At 37.4% G+C, this 20,472-nt stretch overlaps 1 protein-coding gene and 1 long non-coding RNA gene across 3 annotated transcripts; both read left to right on the top strand.

The window, feature by feature from the left end:
• Nucleotides 1-1,657: 1,657 nt before the first annotated feature.
• On the top strand, nucleotides 1,658-16,253 carry LOC139966944 (solute carrier family 28 member 3-like). Its single transcript, XM_071970450.1, has 11 exons — nucleotides 1,658-1,787; nucleotides 4,307-4,463; nucleotides 5,388-5,668; nucleotides 7,492-7,633; nucleotides 8,153-8,344; nucleotides 8,640-8,801; nucleotides 9,845-10,101; nucleotides 11,421-11,589; nucleotides 13,564-13,740; nucleotides 15,061-15,241; nucleotides 16,114-16,253. Exons 2-11 carry the CDS (start codon nucleotides 4,350-4,352, stop codon nucleotides 16,179-16,181), a joined length of 1,743 nt encoding a protein of 580 aa, XP_071826551.1. The 5' UTR covers nucleotides 1,658-1,787; nucleotides 4,307-4,349; the 3' UTR covers nucleotides 16,182-16,253.
• Nucleotides 16,254-16,439: 186 nt separating this feature from the next.
• Nucleotides 16,440-19,964, top strand: LOC139966966 (uncharacterized). 2 transcript variants are annotated; one of them, XR_011792814.1, is made up of 3 exons: nucleotides 16,440-17,228; nucleotides 17,898-18,054; nucleotides 18,331-19,964. It is a non-coding gene; the product is annotated as an uncharacterized lncRNA (long non-coding RNA). The 2 variants fall into 2 exon arrangements; XR_011792815.1 differs by having other exon boundaries at nucleotides 18,326-19,964.
• The last annotated feature ends 508 nt before the right edge of the window (nucleotides 19,965-20,472 follow it).

Raw genomic sequence — 20,472 nt, 5'->3', positions numbered from 1 at the left:
CGAGTTAAAGCAATAAACTCGAGCCAGTGACAGTAACAAGAGTGTTATTTTTAAGTAAAGAAACCTATAATGCACCACTACATAGACCTAAAGTCCACCCACACCGGAAAAGAAGGTACATTTATAAGCGCTGCAAGCTGCAACCTTGGACATGTATGTGCATATATCAAATTAGTCCTTGTGCGCACAGCTTAGTTAAAATTAGCCTACCTTGAAAGAAAGTAATTAATTTAGTTGGGATTCCGAAACTTCAAAAAGAAATGCTTCGTAAAACTTGAAGGCGTGGTATAGCGGTTAAAGTGTCCCGCCCACAATCATTCGGTTCTCGGATCAATCCTCACCAGGACTATATTCTCTTGACCTATTCCAAATGCATGATTTGCAGTGTAGTTTACGGGAGATTTTTCGTTCATTTGGCATTTCTGATTTGGAAACTGGACACTGGGGAGTGATTCTGTTCTTTCAATGGTTTCGAAACAACTAGCACTGCAGTGATGGTGAATGAGATGCCATCATCTACCTCGGTATTTAAGAAAGTGGGCAGATGCTGCGGTGCGACGGTCAAAAGTTTGCCTCGCAAATCTCTGAACACTGTTCATAATCGATCGTTACATTTGCAGTGTTTCCAATTTGCTTCTGGTGGCTTCCTAGCACTTGGGAAATACTAAAGTAAACTATACCTCAAAAATTGTTGACTTGCAAAGTGTTGTACCACAGAATTACACAGCATTATCCTAACAACTCCCTGATTACATGTACTCTGTTATCACTCTGAGGCAGCGCTCAAGGCTTCAGGTTAGTACATTTTACCAAAGTGAGAGGAAAACGTTTCAGAATTGACAGAAATCAGGGAAATTTCACCTTTATCTTTTAGACTTTTATCATATTACAGACATCATATAGACATATGGACATATGGACGGATGGACGGATGGACGGATGGATGGATCTATGGGTGGATGGATGCATGAGTGGGTGGGTGGACGCATGTTTGTATAGAGGATAAATTGTAATTTTAGATTGCCGAAAGCCGTGACTAACGCAAAATCCTATTTATCAAATCTCGAAGTCAGTGGATTTCCTTTTAAATAATTGTTACGGTACATAATACAAAAATACAACTGGCTGATATACTGTCGAGTGATTAATACATTTTGAAGATCCCTACAGACTAGAGAGGTACCGTTTCCCGCAAAAAGACGAAACTAGTTGTACTTTGTGTATAGTATGCAGGCCGGGGGTTGTGTGATTACGAAGTCATTCTCAAAAATATGGCAACTGTGTGAATAGTTTGCATAAAATAAATTAGCACTTTATTGAGCCCGTTTAAGAAGTAGAGTGTTGTAAAGCGCATCTGTTATTAAAGGTATACAAGATGGAGTGACGATAACCAAGATCAGTGTCTCATATACAGCCTGAGCCCTCGATGAAAGGTTAGCAAACATAACCTCGGGTCCAACACGTATACTTAGCAATGCAAGCAGTATTTACTTGACTGCAATATCGTTTGCCTGTTACCACCATCACAGAGTACTTCAAAATAGAACTGTTGTAAATTTAAACTGATATCAAGATCCTACATAAACAACTATTAATTGCCAATAAATAGTAAACGTTCGTTATATGCACGTCTTTAACAAGATTTTAAGTGTACAGCATGGCACGCAGTGTTAACGTATAGTCCTTCCAATTATCCGGAGCAGATCGCGTACTTCTGTGCATGTGAAGTGTTCCATCTTAAGCATATGAGTGGAAACGATAAACCCGACACAGGACAGCAACCATACGTGAGCCTTTCCAAATATATTACTTTCTTTACAATATTAAAGTAGCTAGAGTTAATTGCCATGTCCAGTCCTCTCAAGTAAATGTGCTTAAATATAATTAGGTCAATAAAATTTAGAAAGCTATGAAACTATATTCTTGCCCCGCCTCCACCGAAAAAGCAAAACCATCAACAGAGTCTTTATAGTGCCAAAATATGTTTAATGGCTATTGATAACAGCTGTCGTCTCGATCGTAATAGGCAAGTATAAGCTTGATTCATACATCTGCTGTAATAGGCTTAGAGGCCTAAGCTTACGCGTTGGTCTGTATTGTGGAACGTAGTTCTTGTTACTTTACACATTTAGTATGACATGTTATACACCAAAAACAATCGTTTAAAGCATAGTTGCCTGTATTCAAGCTCATAGGGTTTACTTGTTTTAATGCTTTTTGTTTTAAGTCAAGTGTAGATATGCAGAGTAAGATCAAGTACCAGTACTAACGCATGAGCCTTTTACTTCTATTGTACTCGCACTACAAGTCGATTGTGTTAACAGGACAGGTTAAGTAGCAAATGTTAGTTTAATCAGTTCAACCTGGTCAGTCGTTTCACACACAGAGCCTTCTACAAATATCGTTCTGTAGTTAGTTGTGCTGCAACGGTAATTTTCATTTATTTATTTTTTAGCAAATGAAATTGCACCCAACTGTGCTGTCCGTTTACTGTGCTCTACTGACCGGCTAAATGTTAACAATGTTGATAATGTCTGTTACGGAAAAACAACCTTCAACACTTAGTATAGACATTCAGCACATACACAGTAGATGTACCTAAATGAGAAAGACACATAGAACGTTGAACATAGTATAAATAACACATACAAGTAGAATGTTGTACATCAAATTTATATGCAGAACACTTTTTGTAAACATCGCACAGAGAATGTGGTAGAACAAGATCAGTACAAATCGAACAATGCACACATGTAGAACATTGTACACATTACTTTGTACTTAGAACATAGCACATATTACTTTGTACCTAGAGCATTGCACACAGCACATTGTACATTACACTGGTAGAGTGGGTGAACCAAGCGAGTCGAACAGACATATTGTAATAAAACCACGTACGTGTCAAAACAAATGCGACAGAGAAAACAAATGATACATTGTACGTGTCAAATGGAACTCACGACGATCCTTATCACATGTAATCTATAGGCTACACCCATCATCAATCATCTTTATACTCTAAAACGCACACACATATCAATTAAACATAGAAAATTATGAGGCTTCCTTTCTGAACTCTTAAGTGCTCAAAATCATGGAAGTATGTGGCTCACAAATCGTGGACAAATTATCAGATGGCGCTTTCATATCGGTCTTATTTAGTTCGGCGAAACTTGACAAGTCTAGTAGCAAAGCGTCACCATGAGTTGATCAATTCTATTATATACTAGTTCGTAATTATTGATGACTAGATACATCCATTTGAAGTTTCAAAGCAATTTAAATGTTTAACACAACACATCAACTTGTGTTTTCATAAACATGTTTTCGTTTTGTGGAACTGCACAAATTGAAACCTTGGTCTAGTCAATGCAAAGATTCTGTATAGCTTGGAAGGCAGATTCATGATTCCTATACTTCTTACATACAAAAGCGTGAACACACAGACACGCACGTTTGCACACGTTTTGACAATACGATTTCATGAAGCGCGTTCATTTAGGCTTAACCATGAAGCCAATTTGCACGGTTATTAGTTGGACTCGGCTGTTCGTGAGTGTTTTGCCGTGTTTCTAAAATGGCTACCAAAAACGTAATTCCTTTACGTAGTACAAATAAGGAACCATAAAAGTAAGATAAAACCAGAACTGAGGCACGATGTAGATGCTCATAAGGAGTTACAGCTAGGGTGATAAACGAATGGATGGAGAACTGTAGCGGAGTTTCACAATTTATTTACAACTACTATACTACGTTACCTGCAACACAGTGTCACATTTCCTTGGTTAGAAATAGACACTGTCAGTGTTAATCTTAGACTCACAAAACAACTGTTCGATGGTTTCAGAGCTAAAGATTCTATGTAGGTTATGAGCCATGTGGCACTTTGTTTGGTTCTGTTAGAGGTCTAATTGTATACAAATTTAATGAGGGTGTTTCAACATGAAATGCTATACCTAAGGAATTTTAAACTGAACCTGTTGTTTAATTACTGAGTGGATCTCGGTTACAAGTGATTGTTATTTGTAACTTCGGCTTGATCCATAACACATTTGAATAAGTGTTACATATAGTATTACTTTTTAAAGATTTGATTGAACGTTTGTTTTATATGTACGATAATTATAAGTAAGTAAACATTAAGTCCTCTTCCGTTAGGTTTATTCAACTGACAATTTACTCAATGTCGGGTATTTACGAAATCTGTTCACTACTATACTCCATGACCATGACTAACGATCTGGCTTCTGTTACTTATCTCACCTCAAACTCTTCTTAACGGTACCTTTCCCGGTACGACTAGGAAGCACGTTGATGGATTTCAAAATCCAAGCTTTGCTCCAGAAATGACCTTCAGCGACGTTGAGAGAAATGATCCAGAAAAAACACCTGGAGCTGGCGACAACTGCGGGACAAATAGTGAAGATGGCAAGCACGGTGTACAGTTTATAATGTGGAAGGTAAGTTAACGTGCATGTAGTTCAACATTTCAATTTACAGTCGTTTCCACCGCTTGGCCTTCCTTGCCCTCCCCTTTCTTGCCCGTCCCCTTCCACATCTGTTTTTTCTTCCTTCCATTTCCTCCAATTGCTCCTCCTTAACCTTTCAAAATGTATGACGTTGACATTTTTATATTAACTTTCGTAGAATTACCGGTGTATATATTGTCAATAGACAAAATATTAATTCACTTCGCATGGCTCAATTTTGCAAATAGTTATGGACGATCTTAATTCCAAGGAGTGAAACATTACTCTTTAAGAGTGTTCACAATGTTAATTCTTTCGAATATTGGATCTGTCTTTCTCTCAGAGTGAAATCTTCCAAAATGATGTCTTTAACAGCTCTGTAAACAGGGGGAAAATTCACGATTCTTCTACATAGTCTTCATACTGGACACTCTAAAACAATAAGTTTCTCACACTTTGGAATTAGAGAGTATGTGAATAATTTCACGAATATTTACCATAATAATGTAGCAATATAAATTGTATTTGATTAGCGATGAAAACAATTCAATATGATTGGCTTTAAATGTAACAAAAGCATTGAAACTGCAAAAATGATATATTTCTTATTAGTTGTAATGAAACGTGTCTTTAATTCCCATTTCTTTTAAATTCACTCTCCATGAACTAAACTTTGCGTTTTAATACATAGAAATACATTCTTAGAAGAATTCAATTTTAGCGGATATATAGCAAAGCCCCATGCAGACGGTGAGGTATGCGAAGGCGAAATCTGTTATCAAAAAGTTATCCTTCATTTACAATCTGAAAAAAGACTGAATTCACTCCATCTTCGTATCCGACACTCTAAGGAATGAATTCACACTCATTGGAATAGTGTTTTTTTTTTTATTCTTCATTTTAACATTAACCTAGTACATCGATAGCGTTATTCAGCCGACACTGAAGGCAGAGAATAAAGTGGTCGTCAAACGGGCGATTCTGTTATTTGCCTTACTGCTTTATCTGGCTGGTCTGACATACGCATGCAGCAGAGATTTCGAGGAAGCCAAAGTGATGTTGATTTTGACTGGCCTTGCAGTATGTGCTGCCGTGTACACCTTTATCAGAGATTTCCATGGAGATGCCATATGGAATAACATCTTACAACGCCCTGTTACAATGATCTCGGAGAACATGGGCAGCAAGGTGAAATGGTAAGCCGATTATTCGAAGCTATGCAGTTATCAGCTCCTTTAAACGTTTAAAATTAAGTGTGATAGAACTTTGTACCAGCGGGTAAAAGGAGAGTGAAACAAGCGTCATCAAAGGTAAAAATGTATTCCCAATATGACCACGTAAAACAGACCAAATTTTACTTCTTAATTAGTAATGGAGACGATAGTAATGAAAGGTTGCATCAAGATTTTTTTGGATGGGGTATCCATTAAATCTCATTTAAACACTAAGTCGAGACAAACATATCCGACATGAAAAGCCAAAGCGTGCTGATTGAAAAAAAAAAATCGAAATATTAAATTTCAAAAGCATCGCAATATTTGTTTGGTAGACGTATTTGAGTCCGTCGTCGTAAGCGTATTATATATAGTCTGATGGGAATCTTTAGGATTTTTTTTGTCGCAGAGGGCACTGTCCCATATGGCCTAACAGAGCCGTAGATATCACTCTCGGTCCTCGGTCCTAATGCACGTTATCTATCCTGTTTACAGATCTTTTCGTATAGCGCTGTAGTATACCTCAATCTATGAGCTAATTGTGAAAGTATGTTTAAAAATCTCTTTTCTTCAATAATAATGAGACAAATCGCAGGTCCAGTATATTGTATATTGGAGAGTTGGATGTAATTTTACTGACGCTCAGTGCCTAGTCTTAGTGTAGCGGACAAGATTGAAAACAATTCCAGGATGTGTTAAATTCGGGAATGTGCAAGTAATTTGCTCAGCAGTGTCCGTCAGAGATTCCTCAAAACAGTTATCCGTGATTTCAAAGACCGCAGCTTGTCAGCGGAACTAAAGAGAACTCAACAGCAGATTCCACTGATAAAATTGATTCAAAGTATTTCATTATATGGAGAATAAACCAGATTGACAAAGCGGCCCAAGCACAGCTCAGCTTCTATTTGAGAAATTGTTTTGATTGGCAAAAAATATTTCTGATCAATTTGTCCTTGCTTCTGTACGAAAAATATAAGACACAGGCGAGATAAAGGTGTCATTTCGTTTCTTCCCATCTCCCTTTTCCTTGCCTTTTGCTCTTTCTTAGCAGGCTAAAAAGGAGATAAAACAAAAGGAGAAAGAAAATAGTCTTGGCAATTAAGAATAGAGCGTTTACCAAAAACTCATATAAGTATAAGTATTCCTCTGCTAAATCTGCTAAATTGTTGTGGATATCATGTAGTAACTGTGCTAACCCAAAATCGCTCACGAAAATTGCACCAATACACTAATAGAACGGTGTGCAACTTTTTTACAATCGACGTACCACAGTTGAACTATAGCCTATCACAATAAGGCAATATAAATATATTTCGTAGCCATTTATATGTTTGTTTTCATCAATGGAATTCACTGCTTTAGTTAATTAATGGTTGGAATAGAGTACTGTCCGATATCACAGGGTTCAATGGGCAGTATTAATTGTATATTAATTGTATATCAGATGGTACTGAAGATATTTTTCTGGGTAATATAAAGGCCGGGCTATTGTACTAAAACACTTCTATCTTATCCCAATCACTGCATAATTACCATCCCATGGCACAGATCTTTTTTATTTTTTTTATTTAAGGGGATTGGACTTAATCTGTACAGTATGGCAACTGTACGGATCTCCAAAAACTGAACAGTAAGCAAGATGTATTTTCTTACTCTAGATATGCAATTTATGCAAATTAAAGTACGTGACTGTATAAATTATTAAAATTTAAGTAACGCCTAAAATAATATTAAAAATTATGTAAAGTCAAATTCTTCTCATTAAATTCATCGTTTTTTGTTTTATTCATTCTTCTCTTCGTCAGGACCCTCTGTTTTGTCTTTCTGATTATTGTTATTGCTGTAGTGGTTGTACTTCGTCTTGAAAACCCCAAACAACTCGTATCTGCTGGTGGCCTAGTTGTCCTCATTCTCATTACTTACGTGACGTCCAAATATCCCAGACAAGTGAGTTTATATACCAAGCTTCTCTAAAAATCAATGAGATAATATCTTTATTATAGCTGATCTTATAAAGTCTTCTTGTTATTATGATATGAACAAAAAAAATGACGAACCCAGTTCTCCAAAGACGAGACCGTAGCGGCTATATTTTTGCTAGTTACCGACATTAATACAGAAGAAAACATCGGCAACAAGTGAGAAATGGCCCGCACGAGAAGCATGGTAAAGTTTTCCAGCTGGGAAATGTACTTTGCTTTAAAACAAAACAATTCATAATGTGAGACCCGTGCCCGGCGTACACCCTTTCCGGAACATGCCCCTGCAAGACATATGTTGTTCGTTATTCCTGTTCGAAGCATACAGACAGTTCGAATTGTTCTTTGATTGCTATTGCTTGTTGATCGAGGATGCCGTGCATGTTTCACGTAGCTTTTCACACATGTAACACGTATCGAGAACGATTCTATATTTCTGTTTAATCGAAACAACGTTTTTCTCTTTTCTTCTCCCCGTGCATGTTAGGTTAAGTGGAGACCAGTCCTATGGGGTTGCGCGTTGCAATTCATTTTTGGATTAGTCATTCTCCGAACCCAAGTAGGTTTTCGAGCTTTCCAATGGTTGGGAGACGTCGTCCAAATATTTCTCGACTTTTCTGATGAAGGAGCCAAGTTTGTATTCGGGGATAGTTATCAGGACCATTTCTTCGCTTTCAAAGTAAGAGCCACCTTTACCGTATTCTATTTTCGTAGAACGTTGACATTATAGACTTACGGAATTCTAGTCACTGTGGAATTGGAAAATGACTTAAATCGTATATGTATTTTAAGGAACTCATCCAAACGTACAGTAGTGTTCAATCAACTATTTCGTTTGAATGTTATCGTTGAACATTTAGGAACCAATTAAAACGAACGACGAAGAATAGGATTAGCCATGAAAATGTATAATGTTATGAAGTATAACGGCGGAACTTTATGATCAATTCTTAAAGAGCATTTTCTTTTTGTAGGTGTTGCCTGTTGTGATATACTTCAGTACCGTGATATCTGTTCTCTATTACTTGGGGGTCATGCAAGTAATCATCAAAAAGATTGCATGGCTGATGCAGAAAACAATGCAGACATCAGGCCCTGAATCCTTGAATGCTGCTGGCAACATCTTTGTTGGAGGGGTAAACAGTTTTGGTCATTCAAAAGGATAATAATATTCCCCTCCCTCCCCCCCCCCCCAATAACCACCGTCACCTTCTTCGTCTTAGGTACTGTGTCCAAAATAGAGCCCTGAGGAGGCTGCAGTATATCCCCGGTGAGCCATGCAGGTTGTAAATCTTGCAGGATGTAATATTTTGTGCCGTACAGTTTTACATAATAGGCGCTGCTTGTCTGCCGCAATAATCTCTATTGTTTGACATTGATTCAGCCTTGCTGGAGCACATTTTGCAGCTGCTGAAGCCTTATCTTTTAAACTGGTCCCCCAGATTTATGATAGTATAAGCAACAATTGGAAGATTAGTGCATTCGAATTGCATTCGAAAATAATATTCCAAAAGGCTGACATAAATAAAAGAACATGTCAGCTTCAAAGATAAAAGAAGACATTTAAAATTATTATGCCAAGTAGTAAAATATATATAATTATATATTTCAAAGTCAAACGAGACACATGCTCTCTGTCTTATTAATTCCTTTCCTACGAAAAAGTAATTCACCTCGTTAAGATTGAAGTTATTAGGCTACAAATTGAAATTGAACATTAACTATTCGGAAATATTTCGTTCTTACTACGACAACTATGTAAACCCTTTTAAGTTTTGAAGTTTGCAACATGGGACTAACCCTCTCTTTATTCAGAGGTGACATTATCATGAGATGGTTTGCTTATGTTTTGCTTGTCTAATAATGAATTTTAACATTCATCCAAGTCCGATAGTTTCCCTATTATTGTAAGGTGGCTAAGATGCGAAATGTGAAAAACATTCAGAAAAGCGTTGAACTTATTATGTTTTGGAATTCTCATTCTTTAGTGAATGTGTCTTAATATTTACTTTTGTTTGTTCAAAATATTCGTTTTATCGTCTCTAGCATGGAACCCCTCCACACCCCCACCCCCACTCTTAGTGCATCACTTCGGTATTGCACAACTATAGCGACTCCGAGTGAGTAAAATGTTCGTTATGAAACCAGCTGCTTTAACACGGTAGTTCTTATTTTGCAGACGGAAGCGCCTTTACTGATACGACCAATGATAAAAGATATGACCAAGTCAGAACTCCATGCCGTTATGACCGGTGGGTTTGCAACGATTGCTGGCGGGCTCCTGGGCGCCTTCGTCTCTTTTGGAATTAGTGCTTCTCATCTATTGTCCGCATCTGTGATGTCTGCTCCAGCGGCTCTAGCTATTTCTAAACTCTTCTATCCGGAAACTGAGAAGTCGCGGCATGCAGATGTTGACAAAATGGACCTACCAAAAGGGTAAAGAATTGCAATGTGACTTCAATTTTGTCGAAATATACAAATATATAAAAGTCTGATTCATCCATTTTTAGTTTGTTGTTCAGTTCTTGTTTGGCCACAGTAATATGGAAGTTGTTAATTACCACTCCAACTTGTTCACCAAGTCTGAAAGTATCAATTAGAATGAGTTTATGGATCATCTTTAGTCATAATTTTCCGTTTTTTCTCTCTCTATTTGGTCGGGGGAGTAAATAAGTAATTCGTTGGTTACTCTACCAGGATCTAATGCAATGCAGCTGGTGCAATTGGGAAATACTTAAAGAAAGATTAGAAAGAAATTGACGACATTTTCCGTGGCTAATGAGGCACCTTCACTGTAGTGTCGTTCATGCTTTTAATCTGTATTACTTCATTCATGATATTTCTTACCGTGAGGCTTAAAGTTAAACACCTTTACCAATACAGCCCAATTAGAACGATAAAATGGTGGCATGCTAAAGCTACCGCTTGGTTTGTATATGGTCGTTACTGTTAGTGCCTCTAAAGAACTTAGATGACATTTCTTTGTGTGTTGACCCTTGAGATTATCATCTAAACAAATGTTGAAATTTAACATATTAATATCACTGGTGTTATCTAATATACCTATAATGATAGGTCTCTCCGCTCATCGTCCGAACTACTTCTACGTCACCCACAACTCGAGGACCAAGTTCTACAGAGGAAGACGGTTTTCTGTCGCTGCTCCGGTTGTTTGGAACAGCCTAACTTCAAATCTCCGCAATTTGAACAATCTTAACATTTTTAGGAAGAATTTGAAGACTTATTTGTTTAAATGCTAAGAGTGATTTATTCTTATATGTTTTTTATTATCTTACCTCTCTTCATGCTATTGTGCAATTAATTATAATTTTAGGCTTTAACATTGTACCTTCAGATCTCCGCAATTTGAACAATCTTAATGTTTTAAGTAGAATTTGAAGACTTATTTTTTAATTGCTTAGAGTGATTTATTCTTTTATGTTTTTTATTGTCTTACCTCTCTTCATGCTATTGTGCATTTTATTATAATTTTAAGCTTTAGAAAGTTATGCTGTACAGCGCTTTGAGATTTCATGGAAAGCGCTTTATAAGGATTGTATATTATTATTATTATTATTATAATAACAAATGAATGTCGTTAAAGCTCATATCGGAGCTTACATCGATATATACGTTTAGTATATCATCCAAACAGTGTCAAAAAATGTCTTATTTTGAGCGAATAATGCCATCGACAACCCTTGCAAGGTAAATTATTCTCGTCCTATAAAGTTGCGTTATCTCCAAATCTACAGAGAACAAAGGAATATCATTGAAGCTGCTTCATACGGTGCTTATACCGCCATACCATTAGCCCTTAACATCGCCGGTAACTTGATTGCATTCATCGCACTGCTGGCTTTGATGAATGGCATTCTGGGATACATCGGAGGTCTCTTAGGTTGGGACGAACTCTCATTTGAGGTTAGTTACGATGGTTTTATGACCAAATGGTTCTAATTGATACACCAAACAATATCAATTCCTTTCGACAGACGTCCATATGTGGGATGTAGCAACTGGGTGTGGGGGTCGAGTTCCAGGTGGGGCCCTGACAAGAACAGTCCCGGCGGGAACCCCTTTTAGAAGCCAAGTTTTTTTTCTTATAAAAATGCTAATACCTTAGTCTTACTTCTCATCAGACACCGGGACGGGGTTATTACTACATAAATGTTCCAGTTATTTGTGGGCAGAGTCAAGAAGCTGACAGAAAAGGATATCAAACTGCAAATCTGTAGTTTATAGCTGTCAGAATGTAAGAATGACTTTGCAAAAGTTTTGTATTTCAAATGTTTAACTTGACCAGGTCCATTGAAATGTACGTTGAACATCAGGTTTAGTAAGCAGCAGTAATGTTGTCCAGAGTACGTCACATCAGTTCTAATTTTATTTTATTTCAACCAATTAATCGTTACTATCAAACCTTACGAAGAGATATTATACATCAAAGAAGAAACTGAAAATTGACAGAAAACAATATGACATAGATATGTTATATCACAAAGATTGGAACATACTGTGGAGGGACAATTGATTGATTGATTGATTGGTAGATGAATGAATGGATGGATGGATGGATGGATGGATGGATGGATTGATTGAATGATTGATGGATGGATAGATAGATGGATAGATGGATGGATGGATTGATTGATTGATTGATTGATTGATTGAATGAATGAATGAATGATGGATGGATGGATGGATGGATGGATGGATGGATGGATGGATGGATGGATGGATGGATGGATGGATGGATGGATGGATGGATGGATGGATGGATGGATGGATGGATGGATGGATGGATGGATGGATGGATGGATGGATGGATGGATGGATGGATGGATGGATGGATGGATGGATGGATGGATGGATGGATGGATGGATGGATGGATGGATGGATGGATGGATGGATGGATGGATGGATGGATGGATGGATGGATGGATGGATGGATGGATGGATGGATGGATGGATGGATGGATGGATGGATGGATGGATGGATGGATGGATGGATGGATGGATGGATGGATGGATGGATGGATGGATGGATGGATGGATGGATGGATGGATGGATGGATGGATGGATGGATGGATGGATGGATGGATGGATGGATGGATGGATGGATGGATGGATGGATGGATGGATGGATGGATGGATGGATGGATGGATGGATGGATGGATGGATGGATGGATGGATGGATGGATGGATGGATGGATGGATGGATGGATGGATGGATGGATGGATGGATGGATGGATGGATGGATGGATGGATGGATGGATGGATGGATGGATGGATGGATGGATGGATGGATGGATGGATGGATGGATGGATTGAGTGAAAGAGACCCTCACCTCCGCCCACGCCACCATGTTTCCACAACACTTTGAACAAGGTAACAATGAAATAGAACCATTTTTAGAACGATTATCGATATTTTTTTTGCCAATCGATTACCGACTATCGTCTTCATATCGGTCATACACCAATCAAAAACAAGATATATTGGATTCTTTAGTATATATATATATATATATATATATATATATATATATTAGATCCTCCTGCAAGCAGGAACTCGCGAAGAAGCCTCATTGGCTTATCAAAGCCCTAAGCTGACCGAAGTCAGTCTCATACATTCATATTTAACGTCCATGATTATGAATTGTCAATTGTCAACAACTCTGTAACTGGACGACATACGTTAATCGAACAGGAGTGACTCGAACAGGGGACCTTATGATTGGAAGGCACCGGCACCACTGAGCTAACACTCCAATTATAATTCACAATAGTGCAGTTTATCACCTCGAACTTTCTTTGAAATAATACAAACATTTCTGTCTTCCTTTTCTTCATACATATATATGTTTTCAAGTGTTCTACTTTCCTCACAGTTTATCTGTTCATACGTATTTGTACCTCTGGCACTTCTCATGGGTGTTGAAGTAAAGGACTGCCGTATCGTTGCGGAATTAGTTGGCTACAAGACGTTTTTGAATGAATTCGTTGCGTATGGAAAACTAGCGGAATACATTGCAAACCGTCAAAATGAAAGTGGAGACTATATGTCGGTAAAGTATATCTGATTTATTGTAACCAGGCCGACGAAACTGAGATTTCTTCGAACTAGTTGCCTGCATTACGCCTTCTGTGTTAAACTAAGATATTGAGTTTGTAAATAACGTTATTGCCATAACCAAATGATCGGATATGGTCTTAAATCAATTCTGTTTTTGCAGTTAGTAGCATTTCATTACTACAATAAAGTGCCAATATCGGTTGATTCCCTTGTCACTGGATGTTCACATGTTTAACACAAGTAAGAATTGCATTGACAGGTATGAGTGTTACTTCGTTTTGAACACAAGTAAGAAGTGCATTGAAAGGTGCGAGTGTTACTTCGTTTTGAACACAAGTAAGAAGTGCATTGAAAGGTACGAGTGTTACGTCGTTCTTGTTGAAGCGAGAAAGCAAATCATAATACGACTTATCGTCACGAGTCCAACAGGTCCGGTCAAGGCCCATCCCCAACCCCTGCACTGGCCCTGCAATCTAACATATCTCGAACACACATGTTAATCATCCTTTTACCCATTTTCCATGTTTTCGATTGGAATGTACCATTTGATGAGGTCCTATGTAAAAAAAGTGCCTTTGCCTTGAGAAAGTAAAACATTTTGTGACTAGAAATTGCTGTTTACATTGAAAACAAATACTGGAAATTGTGGCACAGAATACACAGAGAATTAGTTTCAGCATGATGTTTGAATATGCAATTCAGACAACAGAAATGTTGACGAGCTGTCGGCTACCGATTGTCTCTGATGTAAGTAGCACAGCAACACATAGTGAAATGAAAAAGACATGGTCATATAAATTCATCACTATATAAGTAATGGTTTGAACAATATAACTCTTTGCTCAATGTATAAACCAATTTATTGTCCCATTCACATTTTGTAGTAAAGAATACTCGCTTCTTTTCAGTGTTTAACCACAGTGGTCTCATAATCACCCCCACTCCCCTCCCCCGCTCCTATCTATTCATCAAATGGTACATGGTTAATAATTATCGTGAATACTTCATGAAAATGAATACCTTCTGAAAACGATATGTTAAAAGTGTGTTTAAGCCGATATATATTTGTTACGAACATGCTGCAGTTGTTCCAACGTGAACGAAATTAATGATTGTGATTTATGAAAAAAAAAGTTCTACTCATTATATATAGAAAGAAATGCGACTGGAATAATCTTTTAATGTAAGCGAACTGTAATCTAATGAAGTAAACACATGTTCCATACAAAGTTAAAAGTTAAGATGGATGCATGGAAAGACGGATGATTATGCGAGATTGATCTGTTTTCTTTTGCGTCGTGTTTTCTTTTAGATTCGATCTGAAATAATTGCCACGTACGCCTTGTGTGGATTTTCAAACTTTAGCTCCATCGGTATCTTGTTGGGCGGGCTTACACCAATGGCGCCAGAGAGAAGAGGTGACCTCGCGTCGGTCGCATTGCGGTCGTTGATTGCTGGTTCTATCGCATGTTTCATGACAGCGTGTATTGCAGGTATCTATGTACAACGTAATGAATAATAGTACCAACACAACTGTCACCATCACAACCACAACCACCACCATCACAACCACTACCATCACAACCATCATCATCCATCATCAATTCCAGTAACAAGTCCACCGTTACCATCTCATAACCTTTATCATAATCTTTTTTATCACGACTGTTTGTACCACGTGAAATCTAAATATAGTTATGGGATCATTTACGGTAGATGGTAAAATATAAACTCTCATAATTAGACGGTTCTAGATTTTGTTTTGGCGAGCTTTCTTTTTTTGGTTTTGACATAAGACAAGTTTTTCTAACTTTCACACCTTTTAACTGAGGCTTTACCTTTTTTTAAGAACGCAAATAGATTACTGTCATCAAAAGTGACTTCAGTTCAATTTAGCTTATTCAAACATACTTAATGTTTCAATCTGCAAGAGTTAATTCTGTTCGCATTCACTGCATGGAGAAGACTGGATTTACCCTGTAGAAATAGTCATCATTGTGAACACTCACATATAATAAATTCTCACCTTTTGGGATAAAGAAAATGTTACACAACAACAGGTTAGTCAAAATATGCACTCAATAGTCAACATTGATCAACTTGCTCGACCCTGAACCACTAAAAATGAAGGTCGGTGGGAAATAATAACTTCGTTAAGTATGATATTAGAATTATATGCGCGTACTTCAGCAAAAAACATTCTCTTCTCATTCCCCATTTTCCAGCCCAGTAAGTGCAGTAAACGTTGAACAAACACTCGGAAATCTTTGCCGATGAAACACAATATCATTGCAGCTGGAATAACTGTTTTTATTAAAACCTTTTAACCGATAATGTCAATCTTTTTCATTTTTATATTTTTCAGGTGTTTTATACGACGAATCTACTTACGACGCTGCGAATCTGATCGGCGGTAACACTACAGAGACTTAGTTGTTTCATGTTGTGTTATGTGTTTTCCTTAATTTGACCATCATATTTAATGACAGTCACGCCTGACCATTGTGACTAAGATGTTTACCTATGAAAGTATAGCTATAGCAGTTTAACCTATAGCAATAGATGTACTTTATCAATGACTTTATAGCAGTAAATGACGATGAAGATAACAATTAAAGTTAATAGATCCGAACTTTCTTTTGATTGCATTACAAACTTTATAGCAATAAATGTACCACAATGAGTGTATAGCAATGATAGGCCATCAGCTGAAGGTCGAAATTCGCTTGTTTCGTTCCAGCAACTGCGGGTCTAAAATTTCTCTACAGCATTGAATACATAAATTAACTAAGATTAATGATCCAAAAGTTCTCCATGTACTTTCCTGCAGTTTTTTTGCAATTCCGCTCGAAAGATCGAACTATATTTTTTATTGCGTATGTTAAGAAACCTGCCGTTTTACGTTCAAAAGTTGTGCGCCAGTGAGATATCTGTACCATGTGATATGAATTGTCCAATGAGCCATGAGTTCTGTGTGCAATCTTTGTAGAAAACAACAAACATGGCGGCTCCCACGGGCGCTAGTCAGTCTCCGACACACGGAAATCTACAGTGCTCAGTGCACATTGAATCTGTAAAATTTGAAGCATTCAAGGCACTGACGAATAAACGATGGAATAAAGTTACTTCCTGCGCTAAAGATTGGCTTAATCTTAGCGGCGGAGACAGTGATATCGCCGTACTACTGATTACTCCATGGCCTACTACGATCAAGCGTGTGTTCAACAGCATAGTATGATGGGGTTCCACGATAAGTGTTACAGGCGGTTCATTGATAGCAAGCACATTGCTGCAAGAAAACGGACAGTTCCAGAGGACCCCATATGATTTTAAACGAAGAATTGACGGAAAAGATCGAGGAAACCAAGCAGAAGCTCTGGTGTATTGCCTGTTCAATTTATTATATGTGGGAAAAGAAACAATACATTACTAGGCGTTGCAAACGGGACAAGCTGCAGCAGGCAGAGACTTTCGATGGAGGTAAGCCTAAGCATACTACACGACTCTACTTGTACTTCTGTGGCATAGTTGAAGTGTTAAGAGAAGTTGCATAATGCAAGATCAGTAGCTCTTAAGGGATAGAATCCAAGTCAAAGGGCACAGTGTTGGACCTGAACATAATATAATTACTTAGTGGCATGGTCATCTGATTTGTTTTGTTATAAGGTGGTAGGAACGAAAATTTGTTTCAAATTCTCCATCTGGGGCACTAGCCTAAGTGTTAAATACAGGCTTCATAGTTTTCTTACTGTGGCCCTTATTTGAATGATAGAGATAATATATTAGTTAGAAAAATAAGTGTAACAAAGGTGCAATAAGGTTAGGTTTGCAAGGTCTTATGGTCAGCCTGTCTAGCTTTACCAAAATGAACAAGTATCTGTCTTATTAGTAACAGATATAATCTACCATTGTATAATTTAAACCATAACATTAAGATATAATGTACTGTACTGTCAAAAAAAGCCTGTTTTAATTCTTTTTTGCATGACACTGGTTTGCAAAATTTGAATGTGTCTTTGTTTGTCCATAGAAGATGAGCAGATCACATGGTATATAAATAAAATTGTCTTAGTTCTTATTTGTTCAAACTTACATTTTGATCAACAGAAAATGCAAAACAATGTGCTTTTTTTATTTCATTTTATTAAGGTATTGCTTCGACAAGCAGCAGAGCGGAAAAAAGATGAGCCCAGATTTTATGAATATTATAGGAAAAGACCGTGTTGCCATTGAAGTGAGGTACCACTCTCTATGTTGAAGAAACTAGATACAATTCTTGACAAGGAAGACATACAGATCTTGAAAGGTAAAGTACTCTCTTCAATGTGTGGTTCATTGAGTGTTCAGGGGTGGATCTAGGACTTTTGGAATATGGGGGTCCTCCCCCAAGGAAAATTAAAAAATTCTCTAAACGCTTTGAGATGCAATATCAGGTTAATCTTTCCATTGAAATTATTAAAGAAATTTGCAACATATTTCTAGCTGAACTGTAATTATATTGGTACCCCATCATAAAATGTGAGACTCAAAAATATCCAATTTCATGGTACAAGGTGTTCTGTTCATCTCCTCCTCAGAGCAGAGTTTACCACCAACAAAAGATGCTCTGATCCCGCATGTTAAGCGCTGCACCAACCAGGCTGCTATTCACAGTAGGGCATTGCAGCCAAGGATTGATGCACTCTCACCAGAGGGACATGGATGTAAACTTGAAAATGATGACCTTATAATCACTTGGATGACGAAGCCACCTAACCCAGATGTTTTGCTTCAGTGTGTCAGCAGTAGCTGTAGAGTCGGCAAATGTCTTAAAGGAAGATGTTCCTGAATGAATGCACAACTACCGTGTACAGACCTATGTAAATATGGAAATTGCAGCAACTTCCAAGAAGATGTTGAGATTGTTGATGCAGGAGAAGATGATTTGGAGGATGAACTGTGATGGTGTTAAATCTCGATATCTTAGTCTGAAATTTTAATCAAGTTTGAAGTTTGTGAAGAGGGTTAACTTTTTCAAAGTCATGTTGTCATTATTTTGTTCCCCAGAGTTTAAAGGAACCAGTAAACATGATCTTATTCATATATTCATTTTAGCTATTAGTAGTTTTACGTAGATTACCCTACCTACCAGACACCTTTGATAAATATCCACATTTTCTTCAAATCACACTTTTTTTTTAGAGGGGATGGGAGGGGGGAGGAGGGTGTTATGGGCATGCTTTACCTCTTGCATATTCACAACTACATTTACTGATGACGATGACGCAAATACCGCGTCCTGAAACCAGTCAAAGGTTTATATACTGTTGTTGGGGAACCATCGCCCCTGACCCTGTTCCAATATCACGGTTCTTTATTGTTTGCCGTAACATTTCGTTACCTGTTTTATTCATATTGTTAATATGTTCTGTGCATCTGTTCAAGTTTTGACTGAAGGATATTCAAGTCTTTAGTGACTTTTATTTCATCTGATTATCTTCACCTCTACTACGGAATAGACTTTCCCTTTTCCATACCATATCTGACTTCCATGCAGTGAATTGAAGTGGATACTGTTAAGACTAGTACAACTGTCCTTGCATGAACTTTTAATTACTTATTAATTCTGCGCCGCGCCTTTTGATGAAGAACCTGTATCTTGAATCATCGCAAAGGCCCAGCTCTACTACACCATTGAGTGTATCGACCCAGTCTTAATAGATACATTATTTCTTTATATCTGGGGCTTAAGTTAACTGTCTTCGTTATTCACTTATTTGTACCATTCACCTTTATTATTCATATTATTTGTAGAATATAGAACTATTATTATTCAAAATACCATTCGAAACCTTGTCGATCTTTTCTTTTATGCTTTAACTCCCTTGGAAACTCTTTTTGCAGGAATACGAATTATAAACATGTCGTTTCAGTAACAAGGAGAAAGTACCTAGTTTTGCAGGAGACTGTAGAAAGAGTACTAAGGTAACGGATATATACCGACTATAACTTTATTTCACATCTACAATATGCCATGACGTCTTAGTGTGCCAACTTATATATTGATTTATACAAAAGAAATAGCTCACTGGTCTTGGGGCATTGGTACATCTCATTGTAACTAGGGATTTAGCTACATGTAAAGTAGAGGGGGAGGGGGTCGCATTTGTAAAACAGTTTGGATGGGGAGTGTAACAATTATGGAGAGGAACTTTTCATTATATGTGTATATTTACGCATACATGCACAGACGAAATGCATTCATAACATAGGGGGAAAATCTAAAAATATTTGATTTATTACAAAGCATTATATCTGAGTTTATCAAAAGTGGTACATTTTTATAATTAAAACCCTTAAGTTATAATGTGCAAAAATTGTATTTCATATTTCAAAGTTGAAAATGTGATTTTTTACCATTTTGGCGAAAATGGAGGGGGGGGGGCACAACTTGTAATGCCTGAAAACAACCCTCACTGACCCTTAGACCAGAATCCTCTTCCACCATTCTTGTAACCCTGACCCAACTATTATACAAAAAAAATATATCAGTCGTAATTTAACATATAACTTGTGGTATGTATGCACCACTGTACCAAATCTAACGTTAGCACGTGTTCCTAATACATAGCATCGTAGCACGTAATGTCTACATAACTTACCCAATTTCAAGGGTTTCTTACAAAAATACTGCAGGAAATTTTTTGGAGAACTTTTGATATAATGTTTGTGATGCATTAAACTA

The sequence above is a fragment of the Apostichopus japonicus genome, chromosome 1 (genome assembly GCF_037975245.1).
Source record: "Apostichopus japonicus isolate 1M-3 chromosome 1, ASM3797524v1, whole genome shotgun sequence".
In the NCBI taxonomy this organism is placed as follows: domain Eukaryota; kingdom Metazoa; phylum Echinodermata; class Holothuroidea; order Aspidochirotida; family Stichopodidae; genus Apostichopus; species Apostichopus japonicus.
This window is presented reverse-complemented; position numbering and strand designations above follow the sequence as displayed.